The sequence below is a fragment of the Aulonocara sp. 'chitande type north' Nkhata Bay genome, linkage group LG20, assembly GCF_057382095.1.
Source record: "Aulonocara sp. 'chitande type north' Nkhata Bay isolate Kocher_YH1m ecotype deep benthic linkage group LG20, A_spYH_male_GT1.1, whole genome shotgun sequence".
Classification (NCBI taxonomy): domain Eukaryota; kingdom Metazoa; phylum Chordata; class Actinopteri; order Cichliformes; family Cichlidae; genus Aulonocara; species Aulonocara sp. 'chitande type north' Nkhata Bay.
The window spans coordinates 36272851-36297024 of record NC_141363.1 but is presented as its reverse complement, the minus strand read 5'-3'; the positions used below and the strand labels follow the sequence as shown (position 1 = coordinate 36297024).

At 37.9% G+C, this 24174-nt stretch overlaps 3 protein-coding genes and 1 non-coding gene across 5 annotated transcripts; 1 reads left to right on the top strand and 3 right to left on the bottom strand.

Annotated features, from left to right (window-relative positions):
* Window positions 1–1620: 1620 nt before the first annotated feature.
* On the bottom strand, window positions 1621–4220 carry ppdpfa (pancreatic progenitor cell differentiation and proliferation factor a). Of its 2 annotated transcripts, none has more exons than XM_086278201.1 (5): window positions 4061–4220; window positions 2465–2604; window positions 2312–2389; window positions 2124–2217; window positions 1621–2029 (listed from the first exon to the last, which is right to left on the bottom strand). In XM_086278201.1, the coding sequence occupies exons 2-5, from the start codon at window positions 2514–2516 to the stop codon at window positions 1873–1875; spliced, it is 381 nt and encodes a 126-aa protein (XP_086134327.1). In that variant the 5' UTR covers window positions 2517–2604; window positions 4061–4220; the 3' UTR covers window positions 1621–1872. The 2 variants fall into 2 exon arrangements, with proteins under 2 accessions (XP_086134327.1, XP_086134326.1); XM_086278200.1 differs by having other exon boundaries at window positions 2502–2604; window positions 4061–4219.
* Window positions 4221–4781: 561 nt separating this feature from the next.
* On the top strand, window positions 4782–4853 carry trnae-cuc (transfer RNA glutamic acid (anticodon CUC)). Its single transcript has one exon. It is a non-coding gene; the product is annotated as a tRNA-Glu (tRNA).
* Window positions 4854–6962: 2109 nt separating this feature from the next.
* LOC147306180 (tumor protein D54-like) lies at window positions 6963–13917 on the bottom strand. Its single transcript, XM_086278022.1, has 9 exons — window positions 13887–13917; window positions 12868–12977; window positions 12616–12764; window positions 12337–12384; window positions 11802–11903; window positions 9219–9245; window positions 7633–7668; window positions 7491–7539; window positions 6963–7417 (listed from the first exon to the last, which is right to left on the bottom strand). Exons 1-9 carry the CDS (start codon window positions 13897–13899, stop codon window positions 7340–7342), a joined length of 612 nt encoding a protein of 203 aa, XP_086134148.1. The 5' UTR covers window positions 13900–13917; the 3' UTR covers window positions 6963–7339.
* Window positions 13918–16252: 2335 nt separating this feature from the next.
* Window positions 16253–21932, bottom strand: dnajc5aa (DnaJ (Hsp40) homolog, subfamily C, member 5aa). Its single transcript, XM_086277713.1, has 5 exons — window positions 21774–21932; window positions 20825–20953; window positions 20530–20743; window positions 20271–20442; window positions 16253–19369 (listed from the first exon to the last, which is right to left on the bottom strand). The coding sequence occupies exons 2-5, from the start codon at window positions 20932–20934 to the stop codon at window positions 19266–19268; spliced, it is 600 nt and encodes a 199-aa protein (XP_086133839.1). The 5' UTR covers window positions 20935–20953; window positions 21774–21932; the 3' UTR covers window positions 16253–19265.
* Window positions 21933–24174: the final 2242 nt, after the last annotated feature.

Genomic DNA, 24174 nt, shown 5'->3' with positions numbered 1-24174 from the left:
TCAGATTCAAAATTTTCCCCTCATTCTGTTTCAGAGAGCAGTTGCTAAATGCGGTGACTATGAAAGATACTCTACCAGGAATGATTTCTGTGATGATGATAATGCTGTGTAGCACTGCATGCATCAGCACAAGATGTCAAAGTAGCTCTTTTTAAAGCGTACAGTCCAGCACATTTATGGTTGAGCTGTGGAACAACATGTCATTGGGTAGATGATGAAAGCATTAAGGATTTTGTTTGTGACCAATAATGTTCGTCTCGTGATGCACAGAAAAATGTTGTGTATAAATTTAAGACCAAATTAATTAATTTCTGTAATATTCGCTTTCACTGAACACTCTAATGATTGTGGAAAAGCTGGAATAGACAACAGTCAATAAAATGCAGTAGTGACATATGAACCTGAAAGGAAAAGAAAAGAAATAAAAGGGAAGAGGAGAGTGGAGAATAAATATTGTGTGCATCACTGGATTTCTCCCAGCTGACTACATTTCTAAAGGATAGTTCAGAGTCACCCAGTCCAGCCCAAACTGTATGTTTTGTCAAAAAGGAAAGTTTAATCTTAACATCTTAAGAGGAGAGCAGGTCTGTCTCCATTCTAAGAACCACAAATAAGCCTGGACTCAGCATGAGTTCTCTGGTGGGAGGATGTGGTACAAAGAGGCCTGTCAATCCACTTTATGTGAGAAGCAGAATTTTAACCCAATTCTGGATTCAACAAGAACCAAAAACGAAAAGCTAGAACGCAGCTCATTACACCCTTTGACATGTGTTGCACTAAACTTCAAAACATTATTTTCTTAAATCCTTGCCGGCATATCAGGATCTAATCACCATCTTGAACTTCTTCTCTTACTAATCACATACTAATCCTACAATCACATTTCTAATAAAATGTGATTGTTAATTTAATTTGATTATAAGCACATCTCTTTGTCTTTTAATGTGGTATTTAGGTGCTTTCAAATATAAACGAAATCAACATTTATTCACAAACTGAGAACACATGTAGAATTTTAAGTCTTAAAGGATCACAGGGGAGCTTTAAAATCTCTCCGGTTGCAGCATTTAGAGAATGAACAGCTTGAATATTTTACAATAATGTGCCCGTCTCTGAAAACAATGGCAGCATGAGCTTTAATAGGAGTGCTTTACATTCATGCTGAGTGGGTTTTATGGTGGCAAACAGCAGCGGGTGCATGGCTGCTGTAGTAGGTGTCTAAACAGTGATTTGTTTTCAGTGAATTTATGCATCTACAGAACAAAACATGAATAAACCCGCTGCATTTTTATTTAACTGTTAATCATGCCCGACTGTCCTAACTTTTACTCTCTGCAGCAGTGTGTCTTCCAGGAGCTTGGTGACCCACATTCAAGCTAAGGTGAAGTGTTATATAAACTGTAATACCCCTTGTAATAATCATTTATAATCATAACGAAGTTAAAGAGATTAAGGTTGCTTGGTAAGCAGCGCGCCTCTCTCTCCCCCTACAGAAAAACATCCCATGAACCGCTGCAAATCTGAGGATTTGTCATAATGTTTCCTAAATAAAAGCTCAGTTTCTTTTGACAACCAGTCTGTAAATGTCAATAACAGAAAGAAAATGCGACACACAAGTGCTCACTGTAAGCATTTTATTAGTAGTACTGGTAATAGTATTAATGATAACACTGTCAAGTCATAAGAAGAACTATATGAAAAAACATTGTTTGTTTGTTTGTTTTTTTTACTTTTGGTCATAACAAAAATGTAATAATTTATACAGGCAAACAGGAAAAGCAAACTCTACCGACTAAAAGTTAGAAAAAACACCCTCGTTGCCATCACCATCGTCATCTCCATCTCCATTGCTTGGACTATGGGGATGGACGGTCAAGCTGAGGGTGAGTAAGGTGCGAATGGGGTAACTGGAGGAGGGCTCATTGGTTCAGACTTCCCGTTTTCACTGCTCTCGCTGACCTGTCTGTTCAGCACCATTTGCCTGGCGATGCAGGTCACCTGGCCGTTGGCCACTGTGTAGGTACTGTTCCTGCAACACAGAAAAAGCCACAGTTTAAAAACCAACAACTACAAGGAAAAAAAAATCAAAGGTAACTGCCTTCCACAAATATTACAATGCTCACTTTTGATTTTCAGAGCTGTTCTGCATGCCGGGCTGGTTCTGTTTAGCAAAGAAAAACGAAGTCCACCAGTGGTCAGAGTCTTGCCGTGGAAGTGCTGCAAGGAGCAAAACTGAACGTTATCTGATGCGGAGAGAGGAAGATTTTCCTTTTTAAAAATTTTGCATATAAAATCAGGTCATGCTGAATACCTGGATGGTGTGGAATGGCCTCTCCTGTGTACTCAGCACTGCTGCAAGAGCTGTTACTCGATGTGGACCCGATGCGCCCTGGAGAAAACACAGTTTGGCTTTTTATTCAAGTCTTATTCTAGAAGAAAAAATTAATAGAAAAAATAAACTTACACAAAAATGAAATGTACATAAACCACATGGGACTCACTTCTGTAATAATCATGGGTGGCGATAAGGGAGCCACTTGATGGAATTGCTGCCATTGTTGCCGACCTTAGGTGGAAAACCGCTCAAAGATGGAAAATGGTAACCTAAAGGCAAACACAGAAAAAAAAAAGTTTATTTATAATTTTATTCCTTTCATGTTGTACCACAGAGATACTGCACATCTGTGCTGCACGTTTCCCTCTGTGCTTAGTTTAAGGGCCTCGAGTGCAGAGTGCTAAAACAGAAACAGCTGCTTCAGGGAGTATGGTTTCCCATGACTCAAATAACCAAAACATGTGTGAGGACATGTCAGCATGAGCTGGCTGCGTGACCACTGACACAGAAAAATCAGGTTGTTCTGTTAGGTCACAACAGAGGCCTGCATCCAGACTTATTATAGCTTCCTATATTAATTTTATATATATTTATTTAACTTTTATTTTTAGATGCCAGGTCAGCATACTGTTACTGGTTTCAGTTCATTTTTAGTGCTTTAAAAGGTTTAACTTTGTAAAAGTACTATTATATTATGACAAATGCAACACTTTCCCATTGATTGAGGCAGCTCAGTCACAATAAGCATCTGCAGGCTAACTAATGATATTTCTTCGCAATTAAGTTTATTTTGTAAGTGCATTTTTGTTTCTGTTTGTTTTATTCCACCAAATGAACTTACTATTAGTGGTAGTTAATTACTAAATATAGTATAGTAATAATATTTGTAGTTTTACATTTATTTATTTAAAATGACTCCTTTTGAAAAACACGTATTAACAGAGAACCAGCTGAAGGCTGTAGAGCTTAATACCAGGTGAGCAGCAGATGGCTGTAGGGATTTCATGAAGCAGGTACAGGTCTGCACCTGATAACCCAGATTAACATCTGAGCTGACGCACAGATACACCAGCAGTCCAGAAGGCAGTTTCACCTGCCTTCTTTAATATTTACTGCATTTGTAGACAAAAATGCACGAGATACAGATTTACATTAAAAAATACCACAAAAGTGTTTGTGTAACTGTGACCTTCACAGCCTTCTGCGGTAAGCGGGTATACCTTTAACAATAGTTTAGTTTGTTTTTCCTTTTCACTTTGGTGCATTAATAGCCATTATATTTGTGTTGCTTTGTACACAGAGAAAGCCAGAGTGTGCTCTCGGGTAATTAGAATAAAAATGTGCCTGTCCAGTGATGTGAGATGGTTTGTAGGCAACTTGAAAAGACTTGGAGAACACCTATGGGCAGAAATCTGTGCCATCAGAAACTGAATTTGAATGAGTTCAATTTGAATTTGAATTGCTCAGATTGAATCTGAATTGTAACTTGAATAAATGCTTTTGAAAACTGAATTTGAATTAGTCTAATTTGAAATTGAATTTATGGTTTGAAAATGATCATCACTAAACACCACCTTTAACTTACAAATAATGAACTAATATTCTATATTTTTCAATTAACATTTTTTGTTTTCACTAAGTTTACATATCAAGGTTACAATTAAACATACAAATAATTAGCTGCTGATATTTTAACGCTTTTCTAGTGATGTTATTTGGACTTACCTGCAAGAGTGGGGTGGTGTCGTTGTCACCAGGTGCGGTTGTAAGGTGCGGATGGCTGGAACTAGAAAAGGTACTAGTTGTTTCTATGGCCCATTTGTAAAGGAACTATCGGTGATGACCTCGTCGGTCACTACTGCTGCGCTTCTGGTTCACGCCGAGTCACCGAGGGCCATTTTATACAAGCTGGGTTTGGCACGTGCCACTGTGGAACCACGGGGTGTGGCCTGTGGTAGCTCGAGGCCACTGAACGTGCGGAACCTTGTAATCGGTGACACCAGACTGAGGAGAAGGAGAAGCAGGCTTGGAGCGGCTTATGTTAACCCGCTGCTGGCACAGACTCGTGGGATAATCCACATTAGCCAGCCAGTTTAGAGGTGAAATGGGAACAGGCAGACAGTGCCAAGCCGTTTTCAAAAACAGGTGAAATTTGAGTTAGTAACAAGGTAGCGGACGAGTGGTTTTTAAAGGGTTTTTCGGCCTTACGTTGAGCTGAAAGGCATTGTAAAAGCAGTTCGTTTGTAAAGACTCATTCATAAATTTCTTAACTCAGAGCATGTATCTAAGTAGAGATGGTAACCGAAATTATTACCCTTCCCGTACTGGAAACCACATGAGACAACAATGCAGCATTATTCTGTCTCAGTTAAAAACAGCATTTCTTTGAGTTCGTAAAGCTGAAGGTCTCTTTTAAAGGGTCAGGATTCGCAAAAATGACTATCGCTCCCTGGTGGTCTAGTGGTTAGGATTCGGCGCTCTCACCGCCGCGGCCCGGGTTCGATTCCCGGTCAGGGAACAAGACATTTTGAGCTTTTAGTTAATCACAGCGAACATTTCTGGCACAACTTCACATGCTTACAAGGTGCGTGGGGAGGATGAAAAAATTCACAATGCAGGGACTCCAGCAACACTTCAAGGGAAGAGAAACAACTTTATTGACTGACTAACGCGTTTCGGCTTGTGTCCTTCAACAGGGTCACAGTAACACATAGTAGAAGTGTGCTTAAATAAAAGGCAGGAAACAGAAAAAAATTAAAATTAACCAATCATGTCTTCATAGATAAACCAGCTGACTTAAAACAGGTTAGTATTGGTTAATTGGTTAAGCATCCCTGTAAGCCAACTGATTAGACTCAAACATATCTGTGAATTCCGGATGAATATAATAAGAGCAAAGAAAAGATGTTGAACAAATTTAAAGAAAGATAGTAGCCTACAAAGAGGACAGGTTAAGATCTGCAGAAGAGTAGGTGAATTCAATAAGCAGGGATTTCTATTTAGCAAGTAAGAAATCTCCAAAACTTAAACCTAAACTTGTCTTTTGTACAACCTTTGCACCAAAAACCAGGAACATTAAAGAAATGATTTTAAAACACTGGCATATCCTTTAAAATGACCCAAACTTATTAGGTACCTTTAGAGAACCACCAATGATAACCTATAGAAGAGGAAGAAATATTAAAAATAGGCTTGTTAGAGCTTCCCAGGACCCTATACTCCAGATAAAACCCTGATAAGCCATAACCTACAAGGTAATTTCATATGTGGGTAATGCATAAATTTTCAATATATCAAAAATGTTAAATAATTTAAAGATCCCATAAGTGACAAAACCACTGCCATTAAGTGCTTTATCACATGCAGAACTAAAAATGTAATTTACATGATACAGTGCCCATGCAATAAAATATATAGGAGAAACATCCCGCCCTCTGAAAGATCAAATTAATGAAGACAGAAGTTCAAGAGGAATGATCTAACCAGCCCTGTTGCAAGACACTTCAATGATAAACATCCAAATTCACCTTTATTCTTTCTAGGCATTGAAGCCATTAAATTAAACCAAAGAGGTGGTAACATTAATTTTATCAGGAAAAAAGACAAGCATTTTGGATAGAGTCTGCACCCTAGAGGTATGAATGAGGATTTTTCTATCAATGAGATTTTGTGAACTGTACCCTTTTTACTGTTTTTATTCTTTTTTACCAGTTACTTTGTTTTGTCAATTATTCTCGCATGGGTAATGTTTATTTATTCATCAACAAAAGAAAGAGTAGCTTTCTAGACATCTCGTTTTAAGTCTACATTTTAAGTTTATATTTTAGAGATTTTACATGGACCTTACCACAAATGTGGTTCCATGTTATGATGTACTCTTGTTTTTTAATCTAACTGCTGCACTGACTCCTTTTTTCATGAAATACTTTCCTTTGTAATCATTTTATAGTTTTTTTGTATATTTGTAATATTTTTCTTATGTATTTCATACATGTATTATTTTAAGATGGTTTTTCTATGAAGACGTGATTGGTTAATTTGATTTTTTTCTGTTTCCTGCCTTTTATTTAAGCAAACTTCTATTATGTGTTACTGTGGCCCTGATGAAGGCCACAAGCCGAAAATGCATTGGTCAGTCAATAAAGCTTTTGGTTAATGTCATTAAGGCTTGCTAACATTCGTGGTTGTCACTTTTATGGCTTTTTATTTTCAACACTTTAATAAATGTTCCGTTATGATAAGCCAGGTATACATATTTATAATAACCTTTTGATCTATAAATGATAAATGATCTATAAATATTGGGTCCTTCTCTGTAGGATTTCATTTTTGGGATTGCAGCTTTTAGCTAAAGGCTGATTAAGTAAAGTAGAATGGACACAAAGTAGGTAGGCAGCATAGGTGTATCAATAAATTTGCTAAGTGTGAAAATTGCAGATAATAAATATAATTTAACTTTTTTTATGTTATTAGAAATATAAGATTAAAGTTTTAATAGTTTCTAAAACAAAGTCTGTCCCACTTGATTTCCATCTATGAGGATGTATGAGACCCTAGAATTAAAATGGCCTTGACACCCCTTGTGTATCTCTTGCACCACCTAGAGGTTCATACCTATGAAGTGAAATCGTTTTATATTGTCCGTGATCAAACAATATGGACAATGTATTTTAACATCCATTTCAAAAGACTGCACACCATTCTATTAACTTTAATTGAAAAATGTTCAATTACAAAAATACTTATAATTTAAATTACAGCTGATTTCTGCATGAGTCTCTGCACACACATGTCAAAATAAATTACATCCATGAAACTGAGTATTGAATATTAAAAATGTTTTATGTCAAAATGAGCTTAAGTTAAAAATTTAACATATTCTATCAGACAATCGGTTTTAGATTACAGTCAAAAAACAAATTCATACAGACAGGGAGCAAAATTATTTTCTTTTATAGCTTTAGAAGTCATGAAAATAATTATTGACATTAGACTGGTTTTTCCTCATTGACTGTGGCGATGGGATCTTCTTTCAAACCCGGACGCGTTTCCATTAGTTGACGTGCTGCCAGTCACCTTATCCTATGAAACAAGTGACAGTATTCAAAACAAGAAGCACAGAGCTAACTGTTTTATCCACCTTCCTGCTGTTTACCTTCATATTGCCAACCATTTCCTCAAAAGATCTGAATGTAGAGGAATGCCTGAGGAAAGACAAAGGACATATTAAAAGATGAGCAAAGTTAATGTCTAAGCCATGCATATATGAAAAGATCTAAAGAGACATGGTGTTTTACCTCATACTCGGCACACTTATGGTGTGGCTCAGTGTGCTGGGAAACAGAAAGCAGGACACTTAAGCATTAAAAAAGACAAATAAGCCTTAAAATTACAAAAAATAAATAAATACATTTTATTTTGCTGCAGATTTTGTAGATTTGTACAATAAGGGTTAAAACGTTTATAATAACAGTTTCAGATTAGTTCAGAAAGGAAGATCTATCTGTGATAATATATGTAATAATATAATCATGAATAATTCAACTCTTGTGGGATTAATTAGATGTTAGCGTCATGAAATTAAAATCAGATTATGTTTTCATAAAGTTTTGCAGGCTCATAGATGCCAGTGGGAAATTTTAGCCTGTTTGTAGGCGGTTGCTGGCCAATATGATGATGTCATATCTTATATAGATAAAAAGCACTTTTATTGCTCGGCTCTTGATTGTGTGGAAAGGGTTTTACACAAATCTTAATCTGTGTAACACAACTAAAAAAATATCTGAAGGGAGAAATGCATGTTTAGGCCATCATTGTGATGGCTACAGCACTATGGAGTCCACTTTGATAATAGAAAGTTTAACATATAGCAGATTAATAGCTTTCAAAAACTTTAAAAATAAAAAAGAAGACCAGTTTTAGTTTAATTTGAAAGCCCAGCTGTAGATGAAGTATAATGGTAAAACATCAGCGTGGGCAGTGAAAGCAAACAAATCTGTCCACGACACATTTTTGGAGTCAGTAGCTCAGTGGCTCCATATGTGTAGAGGATTGACCTTATATTAAAGATCTCTGGCTTAAGACTAGTAGAGGATCCAAACCCAGCCTCTGGGGCATCACAAGCATGCTGATTCTTCTCCTGTGGTGACTCGTTAGGAAATGGGAAGGAAGCTGGAGCACATTTTGAAAATGATGAGGTGTTTATGTGTCTGCATTCATGGAAACCACTGCTACTGATGTTCAGCAAAATTAACCAGATACGGCACCAGTTGATATCTAGATGTAGGCACATATTACACATTTTTATAACAGTATATTAATTATTTTATACTATTTATTTTTCTGTCAAAATCACAGGGAGTTGCTAAAGCTGGGCAACAGATCCACAGGCTCCAGACCTCTGGCCTAGACACTGGGTGGTGAAGTTACGGTCTCCTTTATCTGGGAATCTGCTCCATGATTTTGCCTCTTATCATAGAATAACTGCTAGAAATGCTTACATTTTACATGCAACAAATTTGTTCTTTTCTTTCAAACAATTTCTCCTTATTGAACTATAAATTAATTTAAGTCTTGTTCTCAAAATTCTTGAATTAGTCAAAAAATTGAGAGAAAAAAGGTGGAAAATAAGTTTTTGTTTAAAAAACACTTGACATGTCAAACATCTGGATCTAAAAAGATAGAAATGAAGAAAACCCCAAAACAATTTAACATCTTCTTTAAATCACACTGATTATTTCAGTTCCATTTCAGTGACTGCATGATGTGAAATGTGTGATGTTCTAACGCTCTAAATCACCACTTTCCACTTTTCTTTCTTTATTCTTTTTAGGTCACACCCTCTCATGCAGCTCACTTCAGTCTTACCGCTCACAGATCTTACCGTGGTGGGCTTGGAAGAGGCAGAGCTCTGTTGAGTTTGCAGCATGAAGATAAACAGACAGACACAGATAACATCACATCAGCTTCTGTTTCCACAAGGATTACAACAACAGCTACTGCTGCTGATGGCCAGGTGCTCCACGGTGATTGGATTACAGCTGTTTAGTGGTTGAACATAAACACAAGAGGCACTTCAACCAAAATTTCGAGCCTGTCAGGAAGTTCTAAATCTACTTATTTGACATCTTTTAATAGTTTTCTTCAGGAACTGGCCCAGTGCTGTGGTATGGGGTCATAATATATAATTATTATATGTATTTTTTTTTAACATTACAGGCTTTGAATGTATTGTAACTATTTTGCATTGAGCCACGGTTACCAGACCTTGAATTTTAAGATCTACTACTGGAGAAGCTTTGGTTTGGATTTTTTCTGCATAAATCTTTCAAAAACAAGATGTTTGTAGAAATTCTGTTGGAAAAATAAGTTTGGAAGTAGCAAAGGATGAAAAAGCCCCACCCTGACTAGAATCCCTCAAGCAATCTCTTGTTCATCTAATCTGGGTTTTAAACCAATACCAGCACACTGTAAAGACATACCTCACTCAAACATACCATCACTTTAAAAGTTTTAATCTTCTTCTAGCATTGATAAAACAAGGAAAATTGATCTGGTAAGAAATAAAAATGCAAATGTAATTTTGTTTATATAATTTGTATTTTTGACTATTTTTTGCATTAAAATGATAATTAATACAATTATAAGATTTTTGAATATCTGCCACTGATGAAGGAAAATAAATAAGAAACACATATAGAGCCATTAAAAGGTATTTGGATATAAAATACAATTTACTCATAAATGAAACCACCATGAAACCATGACATACTCCCTACTGCACCCAGAGACTTGTAAGATAACTGATGAAAGACTCCCGGATTAGTGAAGGTCTAACTGACATTAACCTGTTAACAATCAGCTATTTTTATTGAATTTCTAAAAATCTGACAGACTCAAATGGAAATGTTAGTATCAGAAGAAATCCTTGTCATTTTTGAAAGGATGGTTATGAAAGCAAATTCTAGGGGTTACGACAGTGAAGGATTTTGTTAGTATTGATGTTTTTTTCCTGTGGAGTTTAGAGTAGCTATAATTGTGACTAATGCAGGATTACACGTTAGCAGCATGTATAAGGATTGCTTCCGTCTGAGTCTGTTCAGTCAGTACTCGGTACCATAATTTGAAACTTTACATGTGCGCTTAACATTATCAGTACCAATGTCGGATGTGAAATTATACAAGCTGTTTCAGTTGTGCAACATTAAACTCTAAACTAAGACAGAAAAGTGAATCCTAATGCGAGAGTTAGGATGTAAATACAGAAATAAAACTAACATAATCACAAATTAAGGAGCCCTTAACCTATCTTTGGGCTCATAGTTTCAGTTTGTATTAGTGTTTATTTTATTCCCTGTATCTTTCCTCTCCCATTCTCTTGTGTGAACTCCTGTATATCATGTTTCCGAAACAGGTCTCACTTACTTTTTTAATTTTGTAGAATTACTTTTCTCAAGTGTCTTTGATTATCTTCACCTTCATCTCGTTACCCCATTGTGTCCTATTTCCTTGTGTATTTCGGGTTGTGTATGCCCGCGGCACGATTTTGCCACTTTAACAATCAATTTTGTTTTGGACTTTTGGCATATTGGTGTGACTGAGTGGGTTGCCTTTGGTTCACTCATTCTATCTCCTGTTGATCTACATTAGGGGCCTAATTCCATGTTTCATGTTAGTGTTGATCTTTTTTTATGCCTTTTAATATCAGTTATATTTTATTTTCCAGTCCTACTTTTATTTATTGCTTTGATTGTTTTTAGCTGTGTTTTATTTGTTTCACATGTCCATCATTTCCCACTTATTTTTCATTCTCCTGTTTGCTCTCCTGTGTTTCCTCTCGAGTTTTACCCTGTGTTTTGAAAAGTGCTATACAAATAAAGTTATTATTATTTCTATGATTTTGTGTTTCTGCACAATCAGAGTAAGACTTGTTTTTCTGTTCACTATGTCTGCCTCAGTGTCCTGCATTTGCCTCCTCTCAACACCTAATTGCAATGCTTGTAACTTGCAGTCTTTGATAGTGTTTTCTAACATGTAAATCTGCCAAATCAAATATGCAGAGCCACCCGCTGTGGTGACATCTCGTGAATAAGGGAGCAGCTGAAAGAAAAAGCCACAGTTTACACTTCAAATCACCCTTTTGACATGCTGTCCACTTGTCATGCCTCTCTGTTGGCCTCCTATCCATCCATCTGTCCAGCTGAACTAGCCAAAGACAGCTTTTCCAACACCCCTATGATAGCCTTTGCACTGTGAACTCTTAGTCCTCTTTCATTATGTGCAAGAAAAGCCTGGCATTTGATTTTTAAGCTAAAGGGAACTTAAAGGAAGTACAATCTTAACGACATTTATCCTATTACTTTTTACTCACTACCGAGTCATTTTTGAACAAAGCTAATTTAAAAAGTTTTTAAAAAAAAAGCCTTTTATTATGAAGATTGAGTGGAGGAACTGACTATGGGTGTACCTCATCTGTGCCAGTCTCCTGGTGATGACCACGCCCACACTAGACATTGCAGCAGATGTCACCTGGCCTGCATGAGAGAGACTGTCCCGTGTCCTCACATATCTACAAGGAGAAATTAGCAGTAGAAGTCAGGATCTGAATTAAGAAAAGTCTCTCGCTATTGTAATATATTACATAACAGGCAGGTGCATACAGGGAGCACAAAGGTATTAACTCAGACGTCGTTAACAATAAGCTCATAGACGTCACTGGCGACAGTCCATCTGGCTGAAGCAGATCTCTCACTCTGTCTCTAATGAACGCTTCAGGCTGGTCCTCCTGTTTCCCGTTAATACTGCTGCTCCTTGTGCTAAGTCAGGCTGTGAGGCTATTAACGGGGCACCAATCCTATTTGACAAGGAAAATCCCATCCCTTGTTTCTTTGAAGAGATCCCTCTTTAGCATGTGAGTGCAGGACAAAACTTTGGAAAATCCCTGCGTCATAAAACATAGTAAGAACGTTTATTATTTTGTGCATATAATGAGGAACACTCACACACTGGAGTGGCTGATGTCATCCAGAGTTGCAGAGGCTGTGAGATATCTGAATGGACAGAACATGCACAGGTTGACAGATTATTGCGCTGACACAATAGAGAGCCTACGACAGTCATTAGAGTACTTTCCATGGTTACGTAACAAAAGTGCACTAAGATATGTGTGGTAAGCGATCTATCACGACAGTGGTTTAGGTGTTTTCAATCAGTTAAACTATCAATAGTTTTCAAACAATTAGCAAACATTATTATGTTTATGGGGACCAAAGTGCACATACGGGGCTGAGGTCTGGACCTCTTGCCATCCTTTGGATATGCTCTGTTTGATGTTACCGAGCGGACTCATTCCTAGTTGCCTTCTGATGTCTGCTGCGTATTGTTCTTTGGCCAAAAGCACCTGCCTCAAGGCCTGAATTTCATCCTCTATCTGCGAGAAAGAAAAAAAAAAGCTGATGTTACACATATCAATTTTTCTTTAGAGCAGGGTTTCTATCCCACATTGTCCCAAATACCCCCATGAATAACTTTACTTTTGTAAGTTCAAAACGTAAAGCATCTAAGTCCTCCTCTGTAAGATCTGTGGGTGAAGATCCATTTCCCAGTATACTCGGAGAGAAGTGAACAGAAGCTCCACCAAAACCTTAGAAACAGCAAAGAGGAAAAGACCAGATAAATTAAAAAAATCATATAGATATTTTCCTGTTACCTTTGACTATTTTATTAACAAAATATTGGCTATTGTGGTGTAACTGAAGCCCAGGTTAACTTAGCTGGCTCTTATATATATAATGTATTTGTATCTGATTTAATATATGTTTTAATAGAAAAGGTATGCTGCATTAACCAAATCTACAAACCATAGTATTTAGTGCTTTGATTGTGAAGTAGACAGGCCTTTGAAAAACATGCAAATTAACAACAAAATGCGCACTGGATGAAGAGTTCACATTTAATTAAAAACACCTAAGAGAACATATTCAGTGAGAATAAAAAAACCCATCACGAACAATGAGGGCAATGAACTATAAGATAAAGCCATGTAAAATGGAAACACCTATTACATAACTGTTTAGTTCCTGTTTATTTGTACAGATAAATACATAGCACTCACCAGACATAAATATCATTAGCCTTCAGAACCTCATCTAACTTAGAAATGCCTTTAAAATGCATAAAACAACAACAAAATACACCAAATGTAGGTATAGATACACAGTATAGCATATACACAGCTAACGATATAGCTAATATAGATGTTATGTACAAAAAGCCACAGAAAAGCCTTTTATAGATACATATGAAACTTCTGCATACTTTTAACACTTTTTGTAGACATATATAAACAGACACTGGAGCTGTCCTCAGTGCTGAACTCTCCTCCCCCTCTTCCTGTACAAAAAACTAGCTAATAAGTAGCTGCTCTGCTAACAGCTAACCTCACCTGTTGCACATTTGTTGCTGTTAGCTGATAACATGAACCTTTAAAGTAAATGCATGTCGGTGCTAATTTCACACATGGTCCCATACAGACATGGCGAGACGGTCTTACCTTGTCTGCTCATTGCTGCCAGTTTCACCTCGCAAGTGTTTGACTGGCTAGCTGCTGCCAACTGTCCCCACTGAGCTCAGCAGGAGGCAGGCAGCCAGGATCACCGAGGCTGTTAATGGGCTTACACCCACACACATACACACCACAGGAACAATGATGACCACGAGCAGGATTTTTTTTTAAAGAAACCTATAGCACAATTAAACCTTCCTTAAAACTCACGCAAAGGAAAAAGAAGTGTCCTATCTAATACGACTTTATTACATAAAGTAGCATTGAACGTTGTCTTGCAAATTGGTGACAAAAGTATTTAGAGTTTTTTAACTGAAGTCAAAGGTTTAACCATCAAAACATACTTAAAACAACAAAAGAGAAAGATAATTATTAGTACTTATGTTGTACAATAATATACATCCCCAGTTCTAAAATAACTTGTGTCATTGTGTAAATGTCATAAACCCATATGTTATCAACAGATCATAGAAAGCATATCCTCCTGAGAGCCAGCCTATTCATTGTAGTGGACAACAGCTAAACTGAAATATATTTTTTTTCCCTTGGTTCTCAGGACGATATAAAATATTTAAACTGAGACAATGCTTCATTTTAAGAAAAGTAGTAGCTCATATTTAACTCATTTCATCAGTCAGATGATCTCAAAAAGATCATCAGTCTGCAAAAGCTGCATCTGCAAATTGTGGAACAATTTTGATAATATTCCTCAACATAAAATTGTGAAGACTTTAAATATATTTCCATTTACCCTTCATGATATCATCAAAAGATTCAGAGATCTTCAGGCCCACAGGTGGAACTGCATTAAAACAGGTATGATTCTATTAAGGAAATCATTGTCTGTGAACATGGTTGACCAGGCCACCCACACATGCAGATTAAAACCCATGCAAAGAAGAGGAGCAAGATGTTCACATATGCCTACTTTGTCCTTTAAATTAGTTTAACTAAAAACATGCTGCATCTAGCCTTATCCCCTGCACAGTATAGCTTCAAAAAACAAGGGTAAAATCACAAATAAAATCTATACTCATGTACATGAAATCAAAGTTTCAAATCAAATCAAATTGCTAGTTTGAACAGTTGAGAGATGTTTTAGTACAAGGATCCTGAGGTAAGTTGGAAGAATGACTTGTCTCCATCTGCTGGCTAAACAATCCACCACACTATGAAGGTAAGGGATGATTTATTTGGAAGTCAGATTACTTTGTTTTTTTTTTATTAATATCCTTTTGCTTAAAAAAAATTGATTTTTAATTACAGTTAGATACATTTGTTTATCTAACAAATACCTTCACATGTGAGCAAAAATGTAATAACTGACAGCTGTTATGTTAGCATTTAGCATTAGCATTTCATTGTCAAAATTAATTATTAAATTTTTTTATTATTCTTTTTATATATGTGCAGTATATTTTAAATTAAAAGTAATAATATAATAATAATTTTAAAGACAAATTGGTGTAAAGGATTTCAACAGTGTTCATGCTTATTTTTTAATATTTAATATGACATTTATTTAGTTATTGTCATTTAGATGCTTACTTTTCTGCATGGTGATTGAAAATTTGACAGTACTTTCATATGTTACAGCAACTGTGAAAAACCAACAAGACACCGTCAGCTGAAATGCAGCTCCAAACTGATCGTGCAGAGTTTACAGTTGGCTGTAGACACTCACAGCTGTACCTCTTTCCTGACCGCCTTCATAAAGAAATGACAATGAACTGGGCCAAAGATTTTTTGATTTCATTGCTCCATAAGACCTGCTGCTGCTGATTTTCACTCCAGTTTGGCATACTTGAGCTTTTTCTTCTTGTTTTCCTTCCACTGACACTATTTCTGATGAGGCTAGATGGGCCAGTGGCCAAGTAGATGCATCTCTCATGTCCTGTATCAGGTTTAAAAAAACAAAAATCCTCTGAAAATGGTCATATATACGGAGCCCCGCAGGGGACATGGGAGAAAAAAAAATTAAGACGGACTTTTGCGAGATCTCACAAAACGAACTCGGGATCTCGCAAAGTCAGTCTTCATTTTTTTTCTCCCATGTCCCCTGCGGGGCTCCGTACATATACACCGACTGGACGGAAAAATTGGTGAAAAAGCAGCCATACCTTCAAAAGTCCAGACAACTATCACTCAAGACCTCTTAAAAAATTACAAATCTGGCTCCCTGGAAACAAAATATAAAGAAATGAAGGTTGGTTCAAGACTTGACATTAACTTGTTGGTTATTCGGCTTAAAACATTACCTGAGTAATATCATTACTACTACTGTAAATATCTGAAATCCGTGTCAAAACAAAAAACCTGTATGTAACTTAATTTGATAAAAACCCGAGTCAAAATGTTGAGGAACATTTATTCACCAAGAGCAAATGAGATCAATGATCCACTTGTTTTCTTCCAGACACACAGTTACCATGCTACAACATAAATGTTAAGGTTTATACTTTATATGGGCCAAGTGTATGTACAAGCAACCTTAACCATTAAACCATTCCTTGCAAAATTTAATGGCTACATTACAACACCATACCAGTTAAAATCATAATCGATCATCATCTGAAACATGACCAAGTATGAAATAAATAAAATTCCAAAAATGCATCATATAACCATTTCACTATAGTTACACTATATACTATATTGTCTTTTTATGGAGTCATTTCCTGATCATTGATCCATTACAATTTTTTTTTTAAACACACAGTGCATTCAACTTAGAACATTTACAGTAGCATTTTTCAGTATCTCAATGAAAAAGCCATGACAGGAACATCTACGTTTCATCAAGGGTTACAGGAAACATGATACAAGGGCCACAGAGGTCAACATCCATACCGTTAATAACAGAGGGTGGGCAACGGGAGCTCACCAATTGTAAACCATTAAAAACACATCATTAGCAGTCATGAAACTGACAAAGTGGCGAAGATGTTCATGGCGATTTATGGCAAAAATGTGTGGCAATATATGCAAATTCAGCAGTATGTAAAAATCTTTTACTCTGAGCTGCCTGTAGCACTGGCTCACAGATGATATGCCTGATGAGCATGGATTCAGAAAAGCCGACAATGAGGAACGATCACACAGCATCGGACAAAATATCAAAGTCATCGGACAGTTCAAAACACAGGAATGAGTTGAAAATAGAAATCCTCCATGCTAATTATTTTTTTTATAATAATAACTCAAAAGAGTGTAACATGTTTTTTTCCCCTAAACCTTATCTAGAGTTAAAAACATGTCACCCTCCTAACCAGCACTGCTGCTGATAAATATCTGTTATTTCTACCTTTTAGCAGTTCTCATCAGAGCCAGCTGGATTACCTGGAGCTCCTTGGCTTCACGTAGCAGAAAAATAAAACTAACATAAAATAAAGGTCTCTCAGTCTTAGTGAGCTGCAGTAGCTCTAAAAAATAGTTTTACTATTAGTACAAATCTTAGGTAAGGACAGGAAAACAGAAGAGAAGAAGAGACTGGATGTGTCACCATAAAATAAATACAATCTATTGAAATGTTATTGTTTCATCTGCCCATTCTCATTAGTCGGGTGTCAGATAACGCTGTTTTGTCAAAGCCGAGGCTCATTTATGCACAAGGTGTCCTTTGGTGGCAGCTCACGATGCACCGGGTTATGGCACTGGTGACACAGAACTGTCACTTCCAACGTCATCAAGCAAGGCTGCTATTTTAAAGGGAGGCCAACCAAGTAGTTTTAGGGCTTAAACCTAACTGAGTGAAAGCAAAAATTAAAAGAGGAAAAACACAAAGTGCCATGGCCTCTCTCAGTCCCTGGTAGGATTCCGTGCACGAGCAAGCTAGAGGTGTGTCCTCTCCCCTGTTTGCTGAGCGGCAGGTTGGTGTACCTGTTTCCCATCAACTCATTACCTCCTGCACATAAAAGAGCCCATTTACTCATTGCCAAAGTGCTCTCTCCAGTCTGTGAACTCATCTCTACGAGATAAGCAGATGACTCCCTGTGCTCTAATCGCTGCTCTCTGTTGGACTGCTTACATTTATGTTAAAATTAAAGCTCTCTGAATCTGCTTTTTGGTTTTCAACTTGGTAAACCATGATGCATAAGTTCAAACAAGAACCAAACCAGGGTCTCCTCCATGACAAAACTACAACTTATGCACCTCCACCCCTTCAGCCTCCTAACAGAGACTTCATAGGTGTCTAAAACCAGACTAACTTTCACGGACTAACTATGGCCATTGCATTAAGGCACTGTCACCAAAGGACATTTTATCTTTAACCTGGAAACATTTATGGCATCTGACAAAACAACATTATATCACTCCTTGAGATAAGAACATGTTGGTTATGTATGATTTTTTTTTTTTTTTTTACTTTATGTATCCAGTGTCATCGTCAATTTGTAGCTGGTGATATGATGAAACAACAGTGAACTGTACCATGGGGTTGAAATGTGCCATATTTGATTTAAAATACATTAAAAGACAATATGCATTAATGTAAAGTAACAATTATAACAACCTGCTCAGTGCTGCAGGAAAAACAGGGGGAAGTAGTCTGTCCTGCGATGAGGGGCTTTCAGAAGGAAGGAAAATGCCAAAGCGAATTACTAACTAAAGCAGAAACTCTAACGTCAGCAGAAATCTATAGCAAACTGTCTGCAAATAAAGCTCTGTGCCTTAATAACCTCATGATTGACATTAAAAACACTCTGGTGGGGCGCACACTGCAGGTCTGACAACATCAGGTGGCATTTTCAACTGAAAGAATATCGATTGCGAATCACACGAGAAAAGTGTAAATATGTATGACAACTTAGTTCTTGGAGGTTTGATGATGGTACCGACCACCTAAGCCAGCAAGCACTTCTCCAACCAGCACCTCCCTGAGCCATGGCTCTCTGTTCCTTTAGCATAAAACATCTGGTAAACTTTATCCCCTCCTCATGTACTGTACTCATTTGAAAAAACTGCACCTGCATGATGGGCTTTGCAAAGTAAAAATGTTGCAAAGGATTAAAGAAAACGTGGAGACCTTTTTTTCCAAACAGTGCATGCTACACCATAATGCAAACTATGGGAAAGGTAAGGTAGGGCAGGCGACCTGTGTGAGTAAAGGCTGAGAGATACAAAAGAAGAAATAAAAGGGATTTCTTCTCGTACTGGCGGGGAAATACGTAGCGGACCGATCAGGGAGGGAGGTGTAAGGGATGCGAATTCATTAGTTCCTTTCATGGGCCATGCTTACTAGTCCCCTTCACCTCCGCATGGCTCTCTTTCTGAAGTGGAAAGATGTTTTGCCCCTTTCGTTCATCTCACTGAGGTGGAGCAGGGAAGCAGGCAGGACCGCAGGCCAGGATCGATGGGAACGGAGGGTTAGTTGAAGCCGGGGTCGGTGCGGTAGGAGTGGTGCCCATCTGATGTTAACTGGGTTGTCTCTGTCGCTGACGGCTGCAGCACTATAGGTTCACCACCAGCCTCTGTACGACAAACACAAGGACAAACACTACAATTCACACAAACTCACCAAGCTTGGACAATAGAAGACTGAAAAACATTGTCTGGTCCGATGAGTCTTAATTTCTGCTGCAGTTGGATGCTAGGGTCAGTATTTGGCATAAACAATGTAAAAGCGTAGCTCCATCCTGCCTTGTAGTTCAGCCTACCTGAGTGCTGCTGACTCTATGACCACAGTGAACTTGTCTTCAACTGGCTTAGTCCACCAGGAATCACAAAACCCAAATCATCTCAAAATATATGGTTTCTTGAATATAATAGTGTGTTTAGTGTACCCAGTGTGCAGCCAGCAAATCTCCAGCAACTATGTGATGCTATCATGTCAATATGGCCAAAAACCTCTAAGGAATGCTTCCGGCACCTTGTGGAATCTATACCAAAGAGAAATGAGGCAGTTCTGAAGGCAAAAGGGGTCCAATCAAACACTAGCAAGGTGTAAAATGTACAATGCTATTAATTAAAATACTTAAATAAAAATGATTCAATAGCCAGCAGCAAGACTTCTTACAGGAAAAGCAAACATAATACACCAGCCTGAACGCCTTTGCACTGGCTTCCTCTTTGTTTTAGAAGAGATTTTAAGATTTTTCTTATTACATTTAAAGCTCTTTGCAGCCTGTATCCAGAAAACATATTGGAGCTGCTGTACCCATAACACCCCAAGTGTAGTCTGAGATCCTCAGGCAGGAGCCTGCAGACTGTTCCCACCCGTTTCCAGCAAGAGTTAGATTTTTTGGATTTTGAGTGTGTGTGATTTATGTGTTTTTGTGACACTCTTTGTAGCACTGTTATTTTTATAAGTGCTATACAAAAAAACGTACTTGTGAGAAGAAAAAAAACAAACAAAACGGTGCTCGTTCTCACCTCTCTCATCAGATTGCAGCTGAGCCTCCAGGTCCTCAGGGGACACATAAAAGTCCTGCTCCTGGCCCTCTCGAGGCCGTGGTTTACATCTTCCACAGCAGCAGTTACAGCAGCAACACAGGCAGCAACAGAAGTAACAGCCAGTGGCCAGGCCACACAATACAAACAGAGCCTGTAGGAAACAGATTCATGAAATAAAGGTTAAGACAACAGGTGTAAAAGGTTGTACAAGAGCAAACAGTAAACGATCCTGTCTTACCTTTGCCCACCAGCTAGAAAGGACAAAGTAAGTGTTAACATTCTCCTCTCCAAACTGCTCTGCCACATATAGGCCTAGAGAGCCATATTTATCGTAAATGTTACGCTTCGTGGGGTCATTCAGGATGGCGTGGGCGTTGTTTATCTCCTTGAACTTATCTGCGGCCTCTGGATTGTCGGGATTCTTGTCAGGGTGGAACTTTAACGCCAGTTTCCTGCAGAATGCATCACAGTCAGCTTTACAGGTTATCAGACCTTTCTGTGAGCTAAGCCAGGTGACCAGAGTAAAGCCTCACCTGTAAGATCTCTTTATATCGTCCGTCGTGGCCATCTTCTCAACTCCCAACACATGGTAGAGAGACTCACCCGCGGTGGACAGAGAGCGCTGCCTCTGCTGCTCACTCATGATGCCTCACGTCCACAGGCTGCACACAGAAATGCACAAAATTAAGAGGCACTGCTTGGACTGTTTTACCAGGATGTACATTCATTCAACTAAAGTGAGGCCCTTGTGATTCCATGCTCTCTGCTGCAGGCAGGCAACAGCTGGTCCTGTGCTGTCTGGATGAAATACAGATGTCCAGTACTTACTAGAAACACCCAGCTGTGTGGGAAATATATGGAAAAAAAAGTCCTGGAAAGGGGGAATTTTTCTCCTTTTTTTATTTTGATGATATAAATTTTAGATTTTCAGCAGGAGATAAATTCTCCTTATTGATTTTTGAAGGTGTGACATCTTGGCAGGACCCCTGATGCATATGCTGCTTTAAGTAAATCAGCAGCTGACACCCACAGAGACAACGCACTGCAACAGCACAGGCTTCATCAGGTGAAGACCAGAAAACACACTCTTTAAAGAAGACAGAAGCCTCCAAATGGGTGTCATCTCGACACAAATCAACATCTACTACGCTGTTTGAAGCCCTATAATGCCTAATTTCTTAAATTTTCATCAAAAACTACATGTTCAGTCAAACGGCTGTCAAATTTCCACTCGTCACGAATCGCATCCCGCTCCAAAAGATGTCTATAGGAAGGATTAGACTCTGGGTACGATGCTGAGAGCATAATCTCCGTGCAAGCATCAGCAGCAGCACTGCTATAGCGCACAGCATCCATGTTGGTTCGCTTCCCCGGCCTGCTCTTGATGCAAGACAGGAATGGATCGTCAGCAGTTATTTTCAAGGACAAGGACCAGAGTGTCGAGGAAGAAAGGAAATAATGGAAATGCAGGAGGAGGCTCACCTTTCAGTAGGCTCTAATGCGCTGCGAAGCTAACGATCCCAGCAGGTTATGATTTTAGACAGTGCAGCGTGACTATGGCCGCATCTCCTCGCACGTACCCGGACCTTCTCTGGCTCCCACTACACAACCATGGACAGTGCAGCAGTCCGCTGGCTCCGCCCCCCCCACCACCCTACGACGACCCGACGTGCGCGTGCACGACGGGGAGGATGCTAGAGGAAAGATGTGCAGCTCCGCATTTGTCGTGAAAGCTAAAAAGGGAGTTCCTTTAAAAAATATTACATTTAATTTACCCACTGGAAGTTGTATAAGAAAGATTTAAAATGGATACTGAGTTCTATGGAGGGCCAGGAGTGACTAAATGGATTAATTAAATACACCATCAAATAATTAGTTAAATGTGTAATTAAATTAAATTGGAATTAATTAATTAAATAAATATTTAATTAATTAATTATTGACACATTTAATTAATTATTTACCGATGTATTTAATTAATTCATTTTGGCAGTCCTGACCCCTGGCTGTTCATGAATTAGTTTTATCTTTCAGGGTGGCCCTCTGTATTTATATATATGTGTGTGTGTGTGTGTGTGTGTGTGTGTGTCTATATATATAATATTCTGTAACTCTGTAACTTCTGTCGGTGCTGTGCTTTTTTGGAAATCGAATTTCCCAGAGGAACCCACCCGAGGGATTAATAAAGTTCTATCTTATCTTATCTTATCTTATCTTAAACTCAGGGGGCGGGGTTATCGCTGATCGAGTCAAAACTTTGGCCTGGTGGCCCCGTTTCTGCACACCAGCAACCCTGGCATGTAGAAACTAACTGAACTGTACTGAAAAAAACTGTTTGTGTGTCAGCAAACACGCTTTTAATATTTTTTTTTTAGCCGAGAATGTAGTGGTTTATTTTTTCAGATATCTGGTCGGATTGTCAAGATACAGCCTCTTTGCAAAATTGCTTTGATGATTTCGGATTGGGTGAATGAATGAATGAATGAATGTGATTGGTTGAACAGGTGTTCGTCATCTGTGTTCTGTGTTATCTGCATTTCCATCAGAGTAGGAGACTCAGCAGCAGATTAGAATCAAGTATAATAAAATTTTTACATTTAAGAAATCACCAAATTAATCATTTGGTGATTTTGTGAATAATCAATAACCAAATTGACAATGCAACACACTGTTTGTGCAGAGATTTACAGCACAATGCTCACTTACAACACATTCCTCCATCATTCCCCCTTTTAAACACTTAAAACATGCAGCAAATAAAAGACTGAGTGAAAATGTGGCACTTCCTGCTGATTTTAAAAATCAAACCAGTTTAAGTTTGTATTCTCTCAGCTGCAGACTAGCTGCTGTTTAAATGTTTGAGAGTTAAGATTGGATATAAAACAAACGTCAAACATAAACTCAGTCTACATACACACTTGATATGAGGTCAGCAATTACAGTGTCTGTGTCCTGTTTTAAGATCATATATGTAAAATTGTTGTTTAAATTATAGTTTCGGAGTATCATACATAATGCCCACGTGAGGTGTGTGACTGTACACCACTATACAGAAATAAATCAGCTATTACTGAAATACACCTGCTATATAATAAACTATGATAAACATGTGAAGGTGTGATTAACATGTTTAGTTATAAAGGACAGCTTCCTGCCTTTAGTCTCATTCATGAGCAGTATTAGTTCTCTTCTAACATCCAGAAGTCTGCACAATGTGTTTCATAGTTTCTAACAAGCCTTTGAGAGTTAAAGGTAACATGACCGAAACACCAACATCAAAAAACAAAACAAAACACCTCACAAATCATATATTAACCTCATTTATTTTTATTTTACAGTTGAATAACTATTAACAAACAGATAATGTAATATTTCTGGACAGACAGGAGTCTTTCAGTATCCGAGGAGGAACCTTCTCGTTCCTCCTTGCATAAATTTTTTTTTTTAAATTCAAAAGTCACGGTTAAAAAAATCCAACACATATGAGCACCAGATGGTTCAGTCTAACATGTGCTCCAGTGAGACATTAAACTTCAGTAAAATTATGCAGTTATGAAACTTAACTGTAATCTGAGCCAAACTGATTTTCTCAGTTGTAAATAAAACAGTGAAGTAAATGTGACCCAACAGACAGAACCTGAGTGAATTATGTCCAGTGTTTAAACTCTACTGAGAGCTAAAACTCAGCGGAGGTTTTAAAGCTGTGTGCCGGTGATTGGATATCAGCTACTCATAAAGTGGGTTCGCCTCTAAAGTGCTGTGCAGTTTTCTAAGTGTCCATCGCTCTCCGTTTAAATCCTGTTTGCCATCTTTAACCCAGGTCAGTCACTCTGAGGGAAACACAAGCTGCAGCAGCCCTGCGCTCAGGAAACAAACTACATTT

Bases quoted from the DNA above. Each gene is read 5' to 3' on its own strand.
- LOC147306180 (XM_086278022.1), bottom strand. The intron at 12,385-12,615 runs GTATGTGCACTT...CTGTCCATTCAG, and splicing joins GAGGTCCAGACCTCAGCCCC to ATATCTCACAGCCTCTGCAA. The intron at 7,418-7,490 runs GTAAACAGCAGG...CTTGTTTCATAG, and splicing joins AAATGGTTGGCAATATGAAG to GATAAGGTGACTGGCAGCAC.
- ppdpfa (XM_086278200.1), bottom strand. From the start codon at position 2,556: ATGGCAGCAATTCCATCAAGTGGCTCCCTTATCGCCACCCATGATTAT. The intron at 2,390-2,501 runs GTGAGTCCCATG...TGTTTTCTCCAG, and splicing joins CACCCATGATTATTACAGAA to GGCGCATCGGGTCCACATCG. The intron at 2,030-2,123 runs GTGAGCATTGTA...TCTGTGTTGCAG, and splicing joins AACAGCTCTGAAAATCAAAA to GAACAGTACCTACACAGTGG.
- dnajc5aa (XM_086277713.1), bottom strand. From the start codon at position 20,934: ATGAGTGAGCAGCAGAGGCAGCGCTCTCTGTCCACCGCGGGTGAGTCT. The intron at 20,744-20,824 runs GTGAGGCTTTAC...TGCATTCTGCAG, and splicing joins GATATAAAGAGATCTTACAG to GAAACTGGCGTTAAAGTTCC. The intron at 20,443-20,529 runs GTAAGACAGGAT...TGTTTCCTACAG, and splicing joins TTTCTAGCTGGTGGGCAAAG to GCTCTGTTTGTATTGTGTGG.